This window comes from Hyaena hyaena, unplaced genomic scaffold, assembly GCF_003009895.1.
Source record: "Hyaena hyaena isolate Hyena2069 unplaced genomic scaffold, ASM300989v1 scaffold_116, whole genome shotgun sequence".
Lineage (NCBI taxonomy): Eukaryota > Metazoa > Chordata > Mammalia > Carnivora > Hyaenidae > Hyaena > Hyaena hyaena.
In genome coordinates, this window is record NW_024080748.1 from 1484550 (window position 1) to 1497533 (window position 12984).

Sequence of the window (12984 nt, forward strand, 5' to 3'; positions counted from 1 at the left end):
ATTTTCTACCTCATTTTGATAGAGAAAATTCTGTTCTATTTAGATGAGCTCTGCAGGAGACACAGCCCACTGGGTGGTCATAAACTTGGCTGAAGAATCACTCCCCAGGAAGACAGCAAAAGCAAGGAGCGCTCTACCTTCCTAAACTGTGGCCAGACCATCTTGCCCAGTTAACGTAAATCTCAGGTGTGCAGCTTGGCACTTGCCACTCTGTTCCTTTCTTCTTGGGGAAAACAGTTATGGTTTGGTCAAGCCTAGAAAGGAAACAAATCTAGGCAAGGATTGGTAGGACGGTACCATATAGGTATCTTTAACAGAAAAAGTCACTTAAATCCTTCAATTTCAAATATCTCAAAAGTTAGATTTCTGGGGTGCCTGGGTGGCTTAGTCAGTTAAGTGTCCGACTTTCGCTTAGGTCATATCTCGCAGTTCGTGGGTTCGAGCCCCGCGTCGGGCTCTGTGCTGACTGCCGGCTCAGAGCCTGGAGCCTGTTTCAGTCTGTGACTCCCTCTCTCTCTGACCCTCCCTGCTCACGCTGTCTCTCTCTCTCCTAGAAATAAAAATATTAAAAAAAAAGATTTCTATATGGTATATTTCATATTAAATACAATTCACTTTATATATTACAGAATAAAATGCTAAATTTTAATTTGATGGATATTATGCTTTAAGTAGGATTTCATTGATTTTCCTAAAAATGTTGAAAAAGAGAAAAGTTATGCAACAAATTTTATTTAGCATAGTCAGTCCCAACATTCAGCACAAAAAGTTTACAGAGGATAGAAAGTGCATTAATAAAAGCCAGTCTTTACCAAAAGAAAACAGAAAATATATTATTGATTCAAAATATTTTACACTTGGATGATAAACTGCAATAACTTATTCTGGGCACCTACTAATAAGAGAAAGAAAGAAGAAAAGAACGCTTTAAGAAGAGCTCAATCTCCAGCTGCTAGCAGAGAAGTCAGTAGAGGTCACTGAGACCGGCAGTCTTTCTTGCTTTCTGCATTAGTGCCCTCAGCTGGAACTGTTTACGGGACAGAAGACGGACATGCTGGGAGGGGGAAAAAGTTTCAACAGTTTAGAACGGATTTGATGAAGGCAGAAAGTATCACACAGTTTGTAACCTAGATGGGATCAGAGAACCCTAAACTCATATCACTTTCCTTTGGAACCAATATTTCATTACATGTAGCTTTTTTAAACTCTTGTAAACTAGACTGATGCTGGCAGGCTGTGTTAAGGAAGTGCTCTCCTGAGACCCTCTAAAGGATTACTTCACAGGGAAGCATGACATTAAAGAATCCAGCTCAGGATTCTAGCTCAGGAGTTGGAACTACATCTTGAGATTAACCAAGATACCAGGGAAACCTGAACTGCAACCCTAACAAAAGTTACAAAAACTGTTACGACCATCTGCACTTGGCAAAAAGCAGGGGAATGAGCGGCCTAGACCAGCTCCTGTCCGATGCCTAGCAAGAGCATGCCTCTCTGGCCTCTCCTGAGTCTCTGATTTACACCTGGGCATTCGTGTGCTTGCACCAGGTCCAAGACTCGTTTGGTCACTTAATCACAGCAAGAAAGGCAAGATCGGCAAGCAAGCCGAGTAGCCAGCCGGCCGTGCGTGTACACTGAGGCAGCTGGATCAAATTCCCTGAGGACAGCTGTCATTCTTCCTAAAACCACACTCTTCACGATCCAACAGAGAACAGGAGCCAAAGCTGACTCACTGGATCTTTACATCTGTACGTTACATCTGTTCAGTTAGACTGAAGCCTAAAACAACCTTCAGTCAGAAGGGCTCTGGTACGAGCAGGGCAGCCCAATACTTTGCAGTGCTATTTGATCTGGGAAAACAGGCGTAAGATCATGCAACTCTAAGAAAATGAACAGGGAAAAATGAAAACAGAACCCAAAACGGGTGGGGTAGTCAGTGATCTTAATTTAGATGGTGTAGGGCCTGCAAGAAGCAAGGGGAACTCTGACTGGACCTGACCCACCCGGGCGGCGCTGCCTGCTGGGAAAACAAGAATGACTACATTCCGCTTGGTGCTGCCTGGGGGGTGGGAAGTGCAGCCACTAGTCCACCTTTCTTCCCCTCCAAGGGAGATCCTCAGCCCTGCGTAGGTGACCTGACACTGACCCCGGCCACAGATCTCACTTGCTGTCTTTGGGAACACAAGGGAATTTAACTTCCCCTATGGAGAAACCGCCTGTTTGAGGTTTTCAAGGTCAGTGCCTCTAGAGCATGAGTTCTGAGATCCTGGAAAGCAGGGTGAGGAAGACATACCTTCAGGAAGACATCCAGATCTATTACTCCCCGTCTCAAGGCTTCTCCCAGGTAAAAGATAGTGTCTTCAATAGCATTTTCTTCTGCATACAGATTTAGGATTTGTTTGTATAGTGGGGCTGTGGGAATGATAACTTCATCAATATCATTGTTTTCAGACTGATTTTCCATTTTCTCCAGAGCAGAACTGAGTTCTTCATCCTTCTTTCTCAAAAGTTCTATGTTCTTATCAACCTCAGCCTGAAAACAAAGCAGTGCAAGCATGATGCCTTCATACTAATTGTACATAATTTTCTGCCAGTCAAACATCTACAGCTCAACTCTACAGGAACAGACTTGCGAAATAAAAAAGCAATACTTAAACAACTCAGGGTCAATGTTACTATTTCAGATAACATACTGGCCAAAGGTGGAGGAAAAGGTGTGATGTAACTTGCTGAGTGAGATGGAATAATGTTGAAAACACCAAGCTGAGCATGTCCAGTGGCAGCGATAAGCTTGTCACTTATCAGTGACAGATGATGTTGCAAACTAAGCCCTCAGACAAGATATTTTCCTGCAGGAGGCTCCTGACATGAAAATCATAAAGGAGGTCTTTCTTCCAAACAAGCGGGCAGCTGCTACAGAGGAGTAATTTCCCTCAGTCTATACAGAGGGCTAACCCAAAGAACCCAACACTTGAACTTTAGTTAGAAGATAGTGCTGGTGGTCGTGGGCTCCCAGCTGTACTGGTGTCACTTCCCTGAACTTCTGAAAGCAGCTGGCTGTTGTGCAGCTCACTCCCCACACTAGAACCATTTCGTAAGTCTAGTGTGTACCACACAAACTACTACCCCCAGGGCCCTCAGGCACTGAGTAACGCTTTAGCCTTTTCATCAAAATGCACATTTGTTGGAATAGATTCTCCCTCATGGGAATGAAAGTGGTGACTGAAGCTGGCACTTATGATGCTAGGGCTTCTATTTCATCATTAAACAAAAGGTCACAAGGGCATAAAAATGATAAAAATGTGAGAAAGTTTAAGAGCTAAGGGTGGCATGTGCTATGGATGACTGAATTAGAAGGGCTCACTGAAGAGGATTTAAATTTAGTTCAAATGACATTTGGAAACAAAAAAGAAGTGACCCTTAAGTCTGTACCCAGTCTGCAGATCTTCTTCATGTCTTAGAACTCTCTCGAATTCTTATTTCCTGGTAACTGTCTGGCAACATCAGGCACTGAACAATCCTCCTTTGAGTCAGAACCTCGTCCCTCAGGGTGAAGGTACAAGTAGAAACAATTTAAATATCACCCGCCTCCCCACTGCAAACACAGGCTCCATTTCTAACAAGCTATACAGAAGCTATATTCAAATGCTTAAAGACATGTATAATTTTCTCAACTCTTACTAGACCCACACTGTCCAGGGTGACCAAGGTGCAGCTATCTAAAAATCACAACTATTCATTAAGTTACTTACTACTTCTTGATCTAAACGGGTAACCATCTCTTCCAGTTTCTGGTGACCTTTTTTCAGGTCTTCCTCTGTTCGTTTCAAGGCATTGAGCTCGGCCTGGGCACGATCCATCTCTTCCTTCATCCGCCATCTCAGCTTGTCACTGACGGCTGAGATGAGGGAGGCTCGGATGGTGTCCTCACTGATGGTGCCATCCCTACTGGGTCCTGCACGGGAAAAAGGCAAAAACCACTTGCTTCTTTCCCAGGCACTTTCTATTCCTTTCATAGGACAGAGTGAGTTGAACTTTCAAAGTGGGAGGAAAGAACAAATGGGATAAATTTATGCCAAAGAAAAACACTTGATTCAGGTCAAGTGCATTGTCAGGTTTCGCTAAGCTGAAGGAGAGGGAGCCCACCGTAGAGGCCAGCAAGAAGACTGAGAAGAGACCATTTCATTGATGTAAGGGTAATAAGGCTTCCCTTCACGGGTTTTACTCCTTTGCTCTTTACAGGAAGAACAGGAAAGAACAAACGAGCAAAAGAGAGTGATGTACAGAAAATTCAACAGTTGATGAACTTCTGTTTATTATCAGATTCTTCACTATTCTCTTCAAAATATCCCTCCCCAGTCAGCATCTTATATCATTTTCTTGCATATTTCATATCAAATAAACTTATCCCTCCAATACTTGCTTCAAAAGGTCCTCCCGATAACAGACGTATGTATACTCATGGCTACCGGTGTTCTTCAGTTAGGCTCCTGATTCAGCAAACATGTAAGGGGTGTTGGTGGGGAATTCTAGTTATCTGTCATTGCTTACCATGAATAAAAAATGATTACAGACTAGTATCACTTCTACTTGGGGCTGAAAAGTTTTTGGTGACAATTAGTTATATCCATCAGGGGGAAAAAAACACTCCTTTAGTCTGTTTGCAAAATGTATCCAAACTCTTACCATTCATGTTCCCATCCATTATAGGACTGCTTCCGGTACCAAAAAGGTACATGGTTTCTAAAATAAAATTGAGCTTTCCAGATGCCAGGCAGCCAGCTCCACAGGATCTTCAGTGTCCTGTTTGTTCACAGTTCTTGCATTCCATAGCTGGTTGGTCACCCTACTTTTTAATTAGTAAAGCTGTCTTACTACAGAAGCTGGTTCATACCAGGTTTTGCTGAATGTTTTTCTGCCTTTTTGCAAATAACGCTGGAACACTCTGGCATTCTCTGGTTTCGTAGATTTTGAAAGGAAGAGGCTAAGTCTAAATAGCTCTGCCTTTTTTTCTTTCTTTTTTTATTTCCACCACAGAAGAACTGTTTTCTCCCGACTTGGGGTTTCTTCTTCTTCCAAGTGAAAATGAGTACAGTGTCTCCCATGGCCAGGTTTTCCTAGGAGTGTCCTTCACCCACCTGTCCTGAGGACACTGCTTGCACACGGTGAGAGGGAGAGCCCAGTACCAGACTCCCAGAGTGCACTACTTCTCACCCCAAGGGATTCCCCTCTTCCCTGCTAGAACCCTCTTGCTGAGGAGAGCCCAGAGAAGCATCCATCCTACAGGGTTCACAGAGAGGTAGTTAATTCCTTCTATGATTATTAACATATAAATCCATAAGGTATATACTTTCTAGAAATCATTTCTCATTTTACAAAAGAACTATTTTGTATTTCTGAAAAGCAAAAGTATAAACTCAGGTAACTTGTGCTTTGGAATTCAGAATGGTAAAACAAGTGGGCAACACATTTCCCCTAAGAAGACTGAGTTCTTGTTTTTCACATCTGTGGCCTCTTTATACCTAACTTTCCCAAAGGCTGTCATCAATTTAGCAACTGCTGCACCACCTCTGGGCTCATTCCCCTAATTTTTCTTGCCATTTTCCTGTCTGACCGCCTCTTTATTCATGTCCTCCCCTATACAGACCGGGAGGACTCTAGCAACTCTCTCCCATTCACTAATTCATGGCTCCATGCATTCCTTCTTGCACCTTTGACCTCTCTCTACACCCCTCCTGTTTCCTGTGAGCAGCTCCCCTCAGCCTCGACTTCCTGTCCATCTGTCTCATTCAGGCTCTCTGCTGAGGTGGCCTTTCTCACATTCTGTCAGACTGCCAGGCTGCCCAACTCCAAAGGCCTCGCCTGCCAAACCTAACCTGATCCAAATCCTCAGTCCTTCTGACTCTTAAAGCCCTAGCCTTCTTCTATCATCTTGCCACAAAGGCAAAAATCCTCAGTATATCTTCAAAGGACTGAAACCATCAGGAGGGAGTTTTCCACTGTCTTTTCTCCCACTCTCCTTTGGAACAAGAATCCTTACCCCTTTAACTATGGAACTATGGCCTGACTCCTCACTATTCCTTCCCTTTTTCAGGAAGACAACTTGTATTCCTCTAGATCCTTCGGAAAGACCATCCGATTAGTCTAAGCACAGTGACTGCTTTTTCCACTCTGGTCTTGGCTAAGGAAAGGTCCATTTATTCACCTCTCTTCCTAGCCCAGAGCTGTGGACAAATGCTATTTGAAATGCTGTTATCTCTAGTTCTTTCCTCTGAGTTCAAGGCCAGTCTCATCTAACATGACTTTAATGCATACACATTCTCAAGGGGAGGTGATACTATTCCTCTAAGAGGATGAAAGCTGGTTCTTAGGAAGTGAAAACATCATGTTCTTTTCATGTATAGAGTGGAGGTATACATACAGTACGTCAACAGATATAGAGTACAATATATAGTATTAAATGTTCATGGGAGGGATGATTAAGGAAAAAAAAATGTCTAAAAAGGCTCCTGAGGAGGACGATGAAGAAAGAAAGGTTAAGAAACACTGCTGTAATGTGATTCTTGCTTTTCTACCAGGTATTTTGCTGGCCTTGTCACCATGTCCCAATCACACCCCCCAAATTATGGTTTAGATTTGCTACAACACTTAAATTATACGAATTACAGCCACAAAAAAGGCAAACTTCCTGAAGGCCTTGCAAGTGCTCTACGTACCTGCTGGATGATCCTGCTGTTTTCTGTAGCCACCTACCTCTTTCATTAACAAACTCTCAAGTCATTCTAACTAACAAAGACAGCTGAATGTTCTTAAATATCAGATCCCATCTTCTACCATTAAATACGGTTAGGACTAACCTCCACTAGGGGCGCCTGGGTGGCTTAGTAGGTTAGGCATCCAACTTCAGCTCAGGTCATGAACTCACGGCTTGTGGGTTCGAGCCCCACGTTGGGCTCTATGCTGACAGCTCAGAGCCTAGAGCCTGTATCTCCCTCTCTCTCTGTTTTCCCCCATTTTCTATCTCTCTGTCTCTTTAAAATAAAGATTAAAAAAAAAAAAGACTAATCTCCACTAATGATCTTCCTCTATTTGCCATAATTAATTCCTAATAATACTTCTTACTGTATTTATCAGTTTAAAAACATACTTTGAGCTTTAAAAAATACCCTAGACTACAAAAAAAGAGAAAGGTATATTTTTAAAAGATTAGGATCTGCCAAAAACTTCCTACCTGATACTATAATTTCAAAATGGGAAGGGCAGCATGGATCACTGGACAAGGAGGCACGTGCTTACCTAAACCTGGGCTGGGCCACCACCCATTACAAATCAGGAATTGGGGATTCCTACACTCTTGAGTTTTTGCTTCTGTTGCAATAGACAATAGGTCATAAACTCAAAGGTAGGTTGTTACAGAAACAATTTAATGTTTATTCCATCCTGTATTGTTTCAATAAATTATTTTTCAGATTTAACTGCAATTAGCATATTTTTTCTAACCTTTTCAATTTATTGTGAGAAACTAAAACCATAAATCGGTTTTCACCTCCTTGGCAAAAATGGCGGACCAAAGCAAGTCAGAGAGCTTGAATTCTGGCAGCGTTTCCTGGTAAAGATTTGGCTGTCCTGCTGGGGACAGGAAGAGTATCTTGAACGAATTTGACTTCTGAAGGGCTTAGCACTGAATTGTGATAGCTGCTCAGGCAAAATTATCTGAGTAAATGGAGGCACTGAGTGTTAAAATGTGCACTGTGAAATATTTTACTCTATTGTTTGCTTTTCAACACCCCTTCCAACACATGTCCCTTCCAGGCAGTAGAGCCGTGTGGCTAATCATATGCAGCAGTTAAAGTGTTCCATTTATCTGTGTAGAAGTCATCTGAAGTAATAATGGATTAAGGGTCTTTTTATAACTAGCCAGGGTTTCTCTCTCTCTCTCTCTCTCTCTCACAATCAAGTTTTGTTAAAATTATTACACTAAAATGGATCAACTTACACTGATGTGAAGTTTTAAAATTTCTTTTGAAAAATACACATTTAAATTCTGGAATTTATATTGTTTCTCTTATAAAATACATGAAAACCAGTGTTAATATACAGCACCAAATAAGGCCTTCCAAATAAGTCTCTAGCTAAAGCCATTAACACTCAAAATGGCAACGACGCTGAGGCAGCAGTTGCCTGCTTTCAATAAAGGTCACAGTTCACCCGAGGAGGGTAGAAATGCCAAGATTAGACCTTGTCCTTTCCTCTGCCACACACAGACCTTACATACAGTATATCTAAAGACTTTAAATCCATCTACTTTCTAAAAAGAACTGTAATTAAGATCTGAAATATGAATTCCAAAGAAGAAAATCTATTAAAATTCAAAACTCTATGCACCTTGACACTTTAGGGACTGTTTACACAAATAAGAAAAGAGATTTGGTAAAAGATTCTCCTCTGCTCGATCACTTTTCAAACCAAAATTTTTTCCCTCAAATGTCTTAAGAGAAATTTTAATTTTCTTTATACCTGTTCTAACAAGTCTTGGGTTAAGACGAGTCTGTGGCAAATTGCCACACCTCAAGTCCCAACACACTGACCTTTACCCATTCAGAGTCAGAGTTCTTAAGTGCCCTTCTACAATTCCAGATTAGCAGCCATTGAAAAGGTAACAGTGATTTTGAGAAACAGTCCTAAGCAAAACCTCATTTAAATGTCAGGTAAGATCCAATTATTGAACCTAACCCCTAGGAACTACAACATAATTAAAAAAAAATTTTCCCCTACTATTAGGAACCCAATATGCTACCCAATGGATCTGATAATTCAACAAATAATTTAGGCCAGTATCTTCAAAGTGCACTAGTATAGACTACTAGATTTAAAACTATCTTTAAACACTTAAGACAATCAGTTTTATTTACCTAACAGTACTTACTAAATGATCACTGTTTCCTGTAGCTCAAAAAGATCATTTATATTAGAGAATCCAGAGTAATCCCAAAGTAAAGTACAATGTAACTGAACAGTAAACTTTAAACACATTCAGTTTATTTAAAAACAAAAACAGTTCATCCCTTTCTTTCTCCAACTGCTGCCATCTGGCACCCACCACTCTGTTCTCTGTATCTACGAGCCTGGCTTGCTTATCTGTCTATTGCTTGGCTTACTTATTTTTAAGATTTCACAAATAAGCAACATCATATAGGGGCACCTGGGTGGCTCAGTTGGTAGAGCATCTGACTTCAACTGTGGTCAAGATCTAACAGCTTGTGAGTTCTAGTCCTGCATCAGGCTCTGTGCTGACAGCTCAGAGCCTGGACCTGCTTCAGATTCTGTGTCTTCCTCTCTCTCCCCCGCCTCTCCCCTGCTCACTCTCTCAAAAATAAATAAAAAACATTATAAGCAGCATCATATGACTTATTTCTGTCTGACTACACAGTAACTTTTCTGAACTCTAATCAGCAAAAGTGAATCACCTGGACAGCATTTTTACTTCTGGATGTTACTTACACAGATGCACACAATGGTCTTTGGTTTGGCATTTGTGCTACAGATCAAACTATGGAGCCTAAGCAATCCCAAATGGTAACTTACTATATATACTCAGAACCGGATCAAGCCCATCTGGATCACTGGATCAAGCCCTATTATTTCCTTTTATAATAAAAACACAGAAAAATAGGTCAATCTCTCATACAGGAAGAACATTCAAATAACTATATGAATAAAGGCATTCTCATTCATGCTATTAAGTGCACACCTGGCAAATTCATTAAGCTGCTTACAAAAGGCTTCTATTTATAGTCTATGAATATGTAAGCTTCTAATCTACAACCAGCCTCTGTGTGGGCTATGGAACTTCTCTTCCAAAGAAATCAGGGAACCAAGCAGGCTCCATAATGTTAGCGCCGAGCCTGATGTGGAGCTCCATCTCACGAAACGTGAAATCATGACTGGATCCAAAATCAGATGCTTAACCAACTGAGCCACCTAGGGGCACCTCAATGTATCTTTTAAACACTCTCAGAGCATTATTCTTTGTTTAAGCTCTAGAAAGTTTCTGTAACCACGATCAGTAAGAAAAAAGTATACTTAATGAAAACTGTCAGGTTTACACTTCTTGGAAAAAAAAACACCACAAAGAAAAGTTTACACTAGTTTACATAAAAATTCAAGTTTTCAACAGTAGAGGTAAGAAGGTATAACCTCATTAAAACAGGACACCAAAGTAGTAGCTACTACAAAAAGACATGGTGCTACACAATCAATTATCATAAAAGCTGAGAGGCGCTACTAGCAGGCGTAAGCACACAGGCCAATTAATTTGAAGGACAGTAAAAAATTCCATCCCTTGTGGGGGGGGAGGGGGGATGAGCATAGAGGAGGACACCTGTGGGGATGAGCACTGGGTGTTATGTGGAAACTAATTTGAAAATAAACTATTTGTAAAAAAAATAAAAAAAAATTCCATCCTTAAACAGATGGGTCAGAATCAGTCATTGCTTAAGATTATTTTGTGAGAGAGAACATTTTAAAAACCTACAATGTTAGAAGTATCAACAAACCCCAGGAAGCCAAATGAATCAGCTTCTCATAACCTTCATACACAAAAAAAAAAAAAAAAGAAAAAAAGTTAAAATCCAGTGTTAAATTAGATAAAAGCCTTTTTTTAAAGCTTTCATAATTTATTACTGTTTGGATTTCTGCAGCAGATAAGGTTTTACACAATTAGCACAGCAAGCCCCTTAGCAAGCAAGCCCTCACTGACTGCCCATAATGGAAGAAAATGCTACTTTACCCTGAAGACAAGGCAGGTCTTCCCAAAGGCAGTCAGTCTGTGAAAGACTGGAGGACAGGGGCCCAAGCCCACACACAAACAAGTGTGAACCATCACACCCACACTGAGCGGGGTGCCATATTCAGGAAGGACAATTTTTGTATACTAACCTCATTAATGTAGGATGACAAGAGAGGGAAGACCAGTATTAGACAAGAAAACCTTGTCATGTTTACTAGCCTCAATCCTCAAAGGAATGTTACTCAATAGGAAGCTTGTTTTTTTTCAAGTTTTTTTCCTCTTTATTAAATATGGACCAATGAATGGAAAAGCATAGAAATAAGTCTGCTGCAGCATTTATGGGATTTTCTGCTGCTAACATTTAAAAAATATATATATATTTGATATATATTTATGATAATTGAATATAAATATATATATTTATATATATTTATTTAATGTTTATTTTGAAAGAGAAAGAGAGAGGAAGGGGGAGAGAGAGAGAGAGAGAGAGAATGAGCAGGGGAGGGGCAGAGTGAGGGAGCAAGAGAATCCCAAGCAGACTCCATGCTGTCAGCACAGGGCCTGACACGGGCCTTGAACTCACCAACCATGAGATAATGACTTGAGCTGAAACCAAGAGTAGGACACTTAACTGACTGAACCACTCAGGTGCCCCTCTGCTCCTAACGTTTTAAAAAAAAGACTTAAACAAAAGCCAGTTTCTGAAATGTCTTTTAATAGTACCCTACCAAACTTAATGTTTTTGATCCTTGTTTAGGATTGAGTTTAGGAATGAAATTTGAAATGACATGATTAAATTCTGATGCTGAGATAATATAGTACTAAGAAGATTTCTAAAAGAAGTTCTAGAGGAGGTATTGGCTTTAACTTTAGGGGTACCATTCATAATTTTCTAGGAAAGCATGGAGGCCAGACTGCCTCCTGTTGCGTGTGTCACACATAGCATACGATAACCCAATGATTAAGAACACACCTTTTAGTTGTTTTAGACAAAACTACATGAATTATTTTAAACATCATTCCACATAAGACTGTGTAGGTGTGCTAATTTGGACCCTGATAAAGTATAATTCTTTGTCCAAAATTATTTCACATATAAGGGTATTCATGTATTTAATAAGGTATTCCTATATCAGAGGCATCAGGGTGAGTGTGATGACTATCATCAATTGAATACTTGTATGTTTCCCTAAGCATCTTGCTTAATAACAGCTCCCAGCTAGAATTTTCCCAAAGGAGGACAAGAAAAAAAAAAATGGTGGGGATAAGCACTCACTCTTCAATGTTGCTACTACTAAACTATAACAAACTAAAAACCATACTATATGTATGTTAAAGGGTCTAAAGTCTAGTATTCAGAATTGTAAATTAACTATAATCATCTACATAGCCTCCTGAAATAAATCAACCTCCAAAGAGAACTTTCACACTGCTGAGACTAGGGATGAGGGACTGCCAAACTCTTAAACCTTCATGCATCTGACGGGGCCAGAATGGCTGGTGGTGGGGGTGGGGGGTGACACCACCTGATGCCTCACCTGGTGCTCCTACCCATCAATTTTTAGGTATTTTGTATGTGAGATGGCTTAATTAAGGGATATCTATCTTAAATATATGTATATCATGTATCAGGACCGTGGACAGAGTCCAATCTTATTTGCTCTGCCAGTAATAAAATAAAAATAAAATCTTTGTGTTAAGTATCAATACGTATTACCAGTTATATACACACACACACACACATATACATAAAACTGGCAACACACACATATATATCTTTTTTGGCAATGTAAACAGATTTCTTCATTACTGAGTACCAAAGTATGTAACAAATTCAGTGTGACATAAAGTAACTTTTCAACAGAGTCTAGACAATGTAGAGAGACCTCAAGAACTATCGTTTTGAGGTTTTGCGGAAATTCGTCTTGGTTTGTAAACGTAAAATCCATTATAAAAATAAAGTTCGGTTAGCATACACTGAATAGCTATGGCTAACACTAAATAATGATATTTGTGTGTTCTGTTTTAAAAACACTCAAAAGTTGGGGCGCCCGGGTGGCGTAGTTGGTTAAGCGTCCGACTTTCGCTCGGGTCATGATCTCGCGGTTCGTGGGTTCGAGCCCCGCGTCGGGCTCTGTGCTGACTGCCAGCTCAGAGCCTGGAGCCTGTTTCAGTCTGTGACTCCCTCTCTCTCT

General features: G+C 40.5%; 1 protein-coding gene across 1 annotated transcript in view; it reads right to left on the reverse strand.

Moving 5' to 3' along the window:
* Positions 1–711: 711 nt before the first annotated feature.
* TSG101 (tumor susceptibility 101) overlaps positions 712–12984 on the reverse strand; it is a 44106-nt gene continuing 31833 nt past the window's right edge. Inside the window, exons 8-10 of the mRNA XM_039236797.1 lie at positions 3750–3952; positions 2291–2530; positions 712–1054 (exon numbers count right to left, since the gene is read on the reverse strand). Of these exons, the coding sequence (XP_039092728.1) occupies positions 965–1054; positions 2291–2530; positions 3750–3952 (533 nt within the window). The 3' untranslated portion in view covers positions 712–964. The remainder of the gene's footprint in view (positions 1055–2290; positions 2531–3749; positions 3953–12984) is intronic.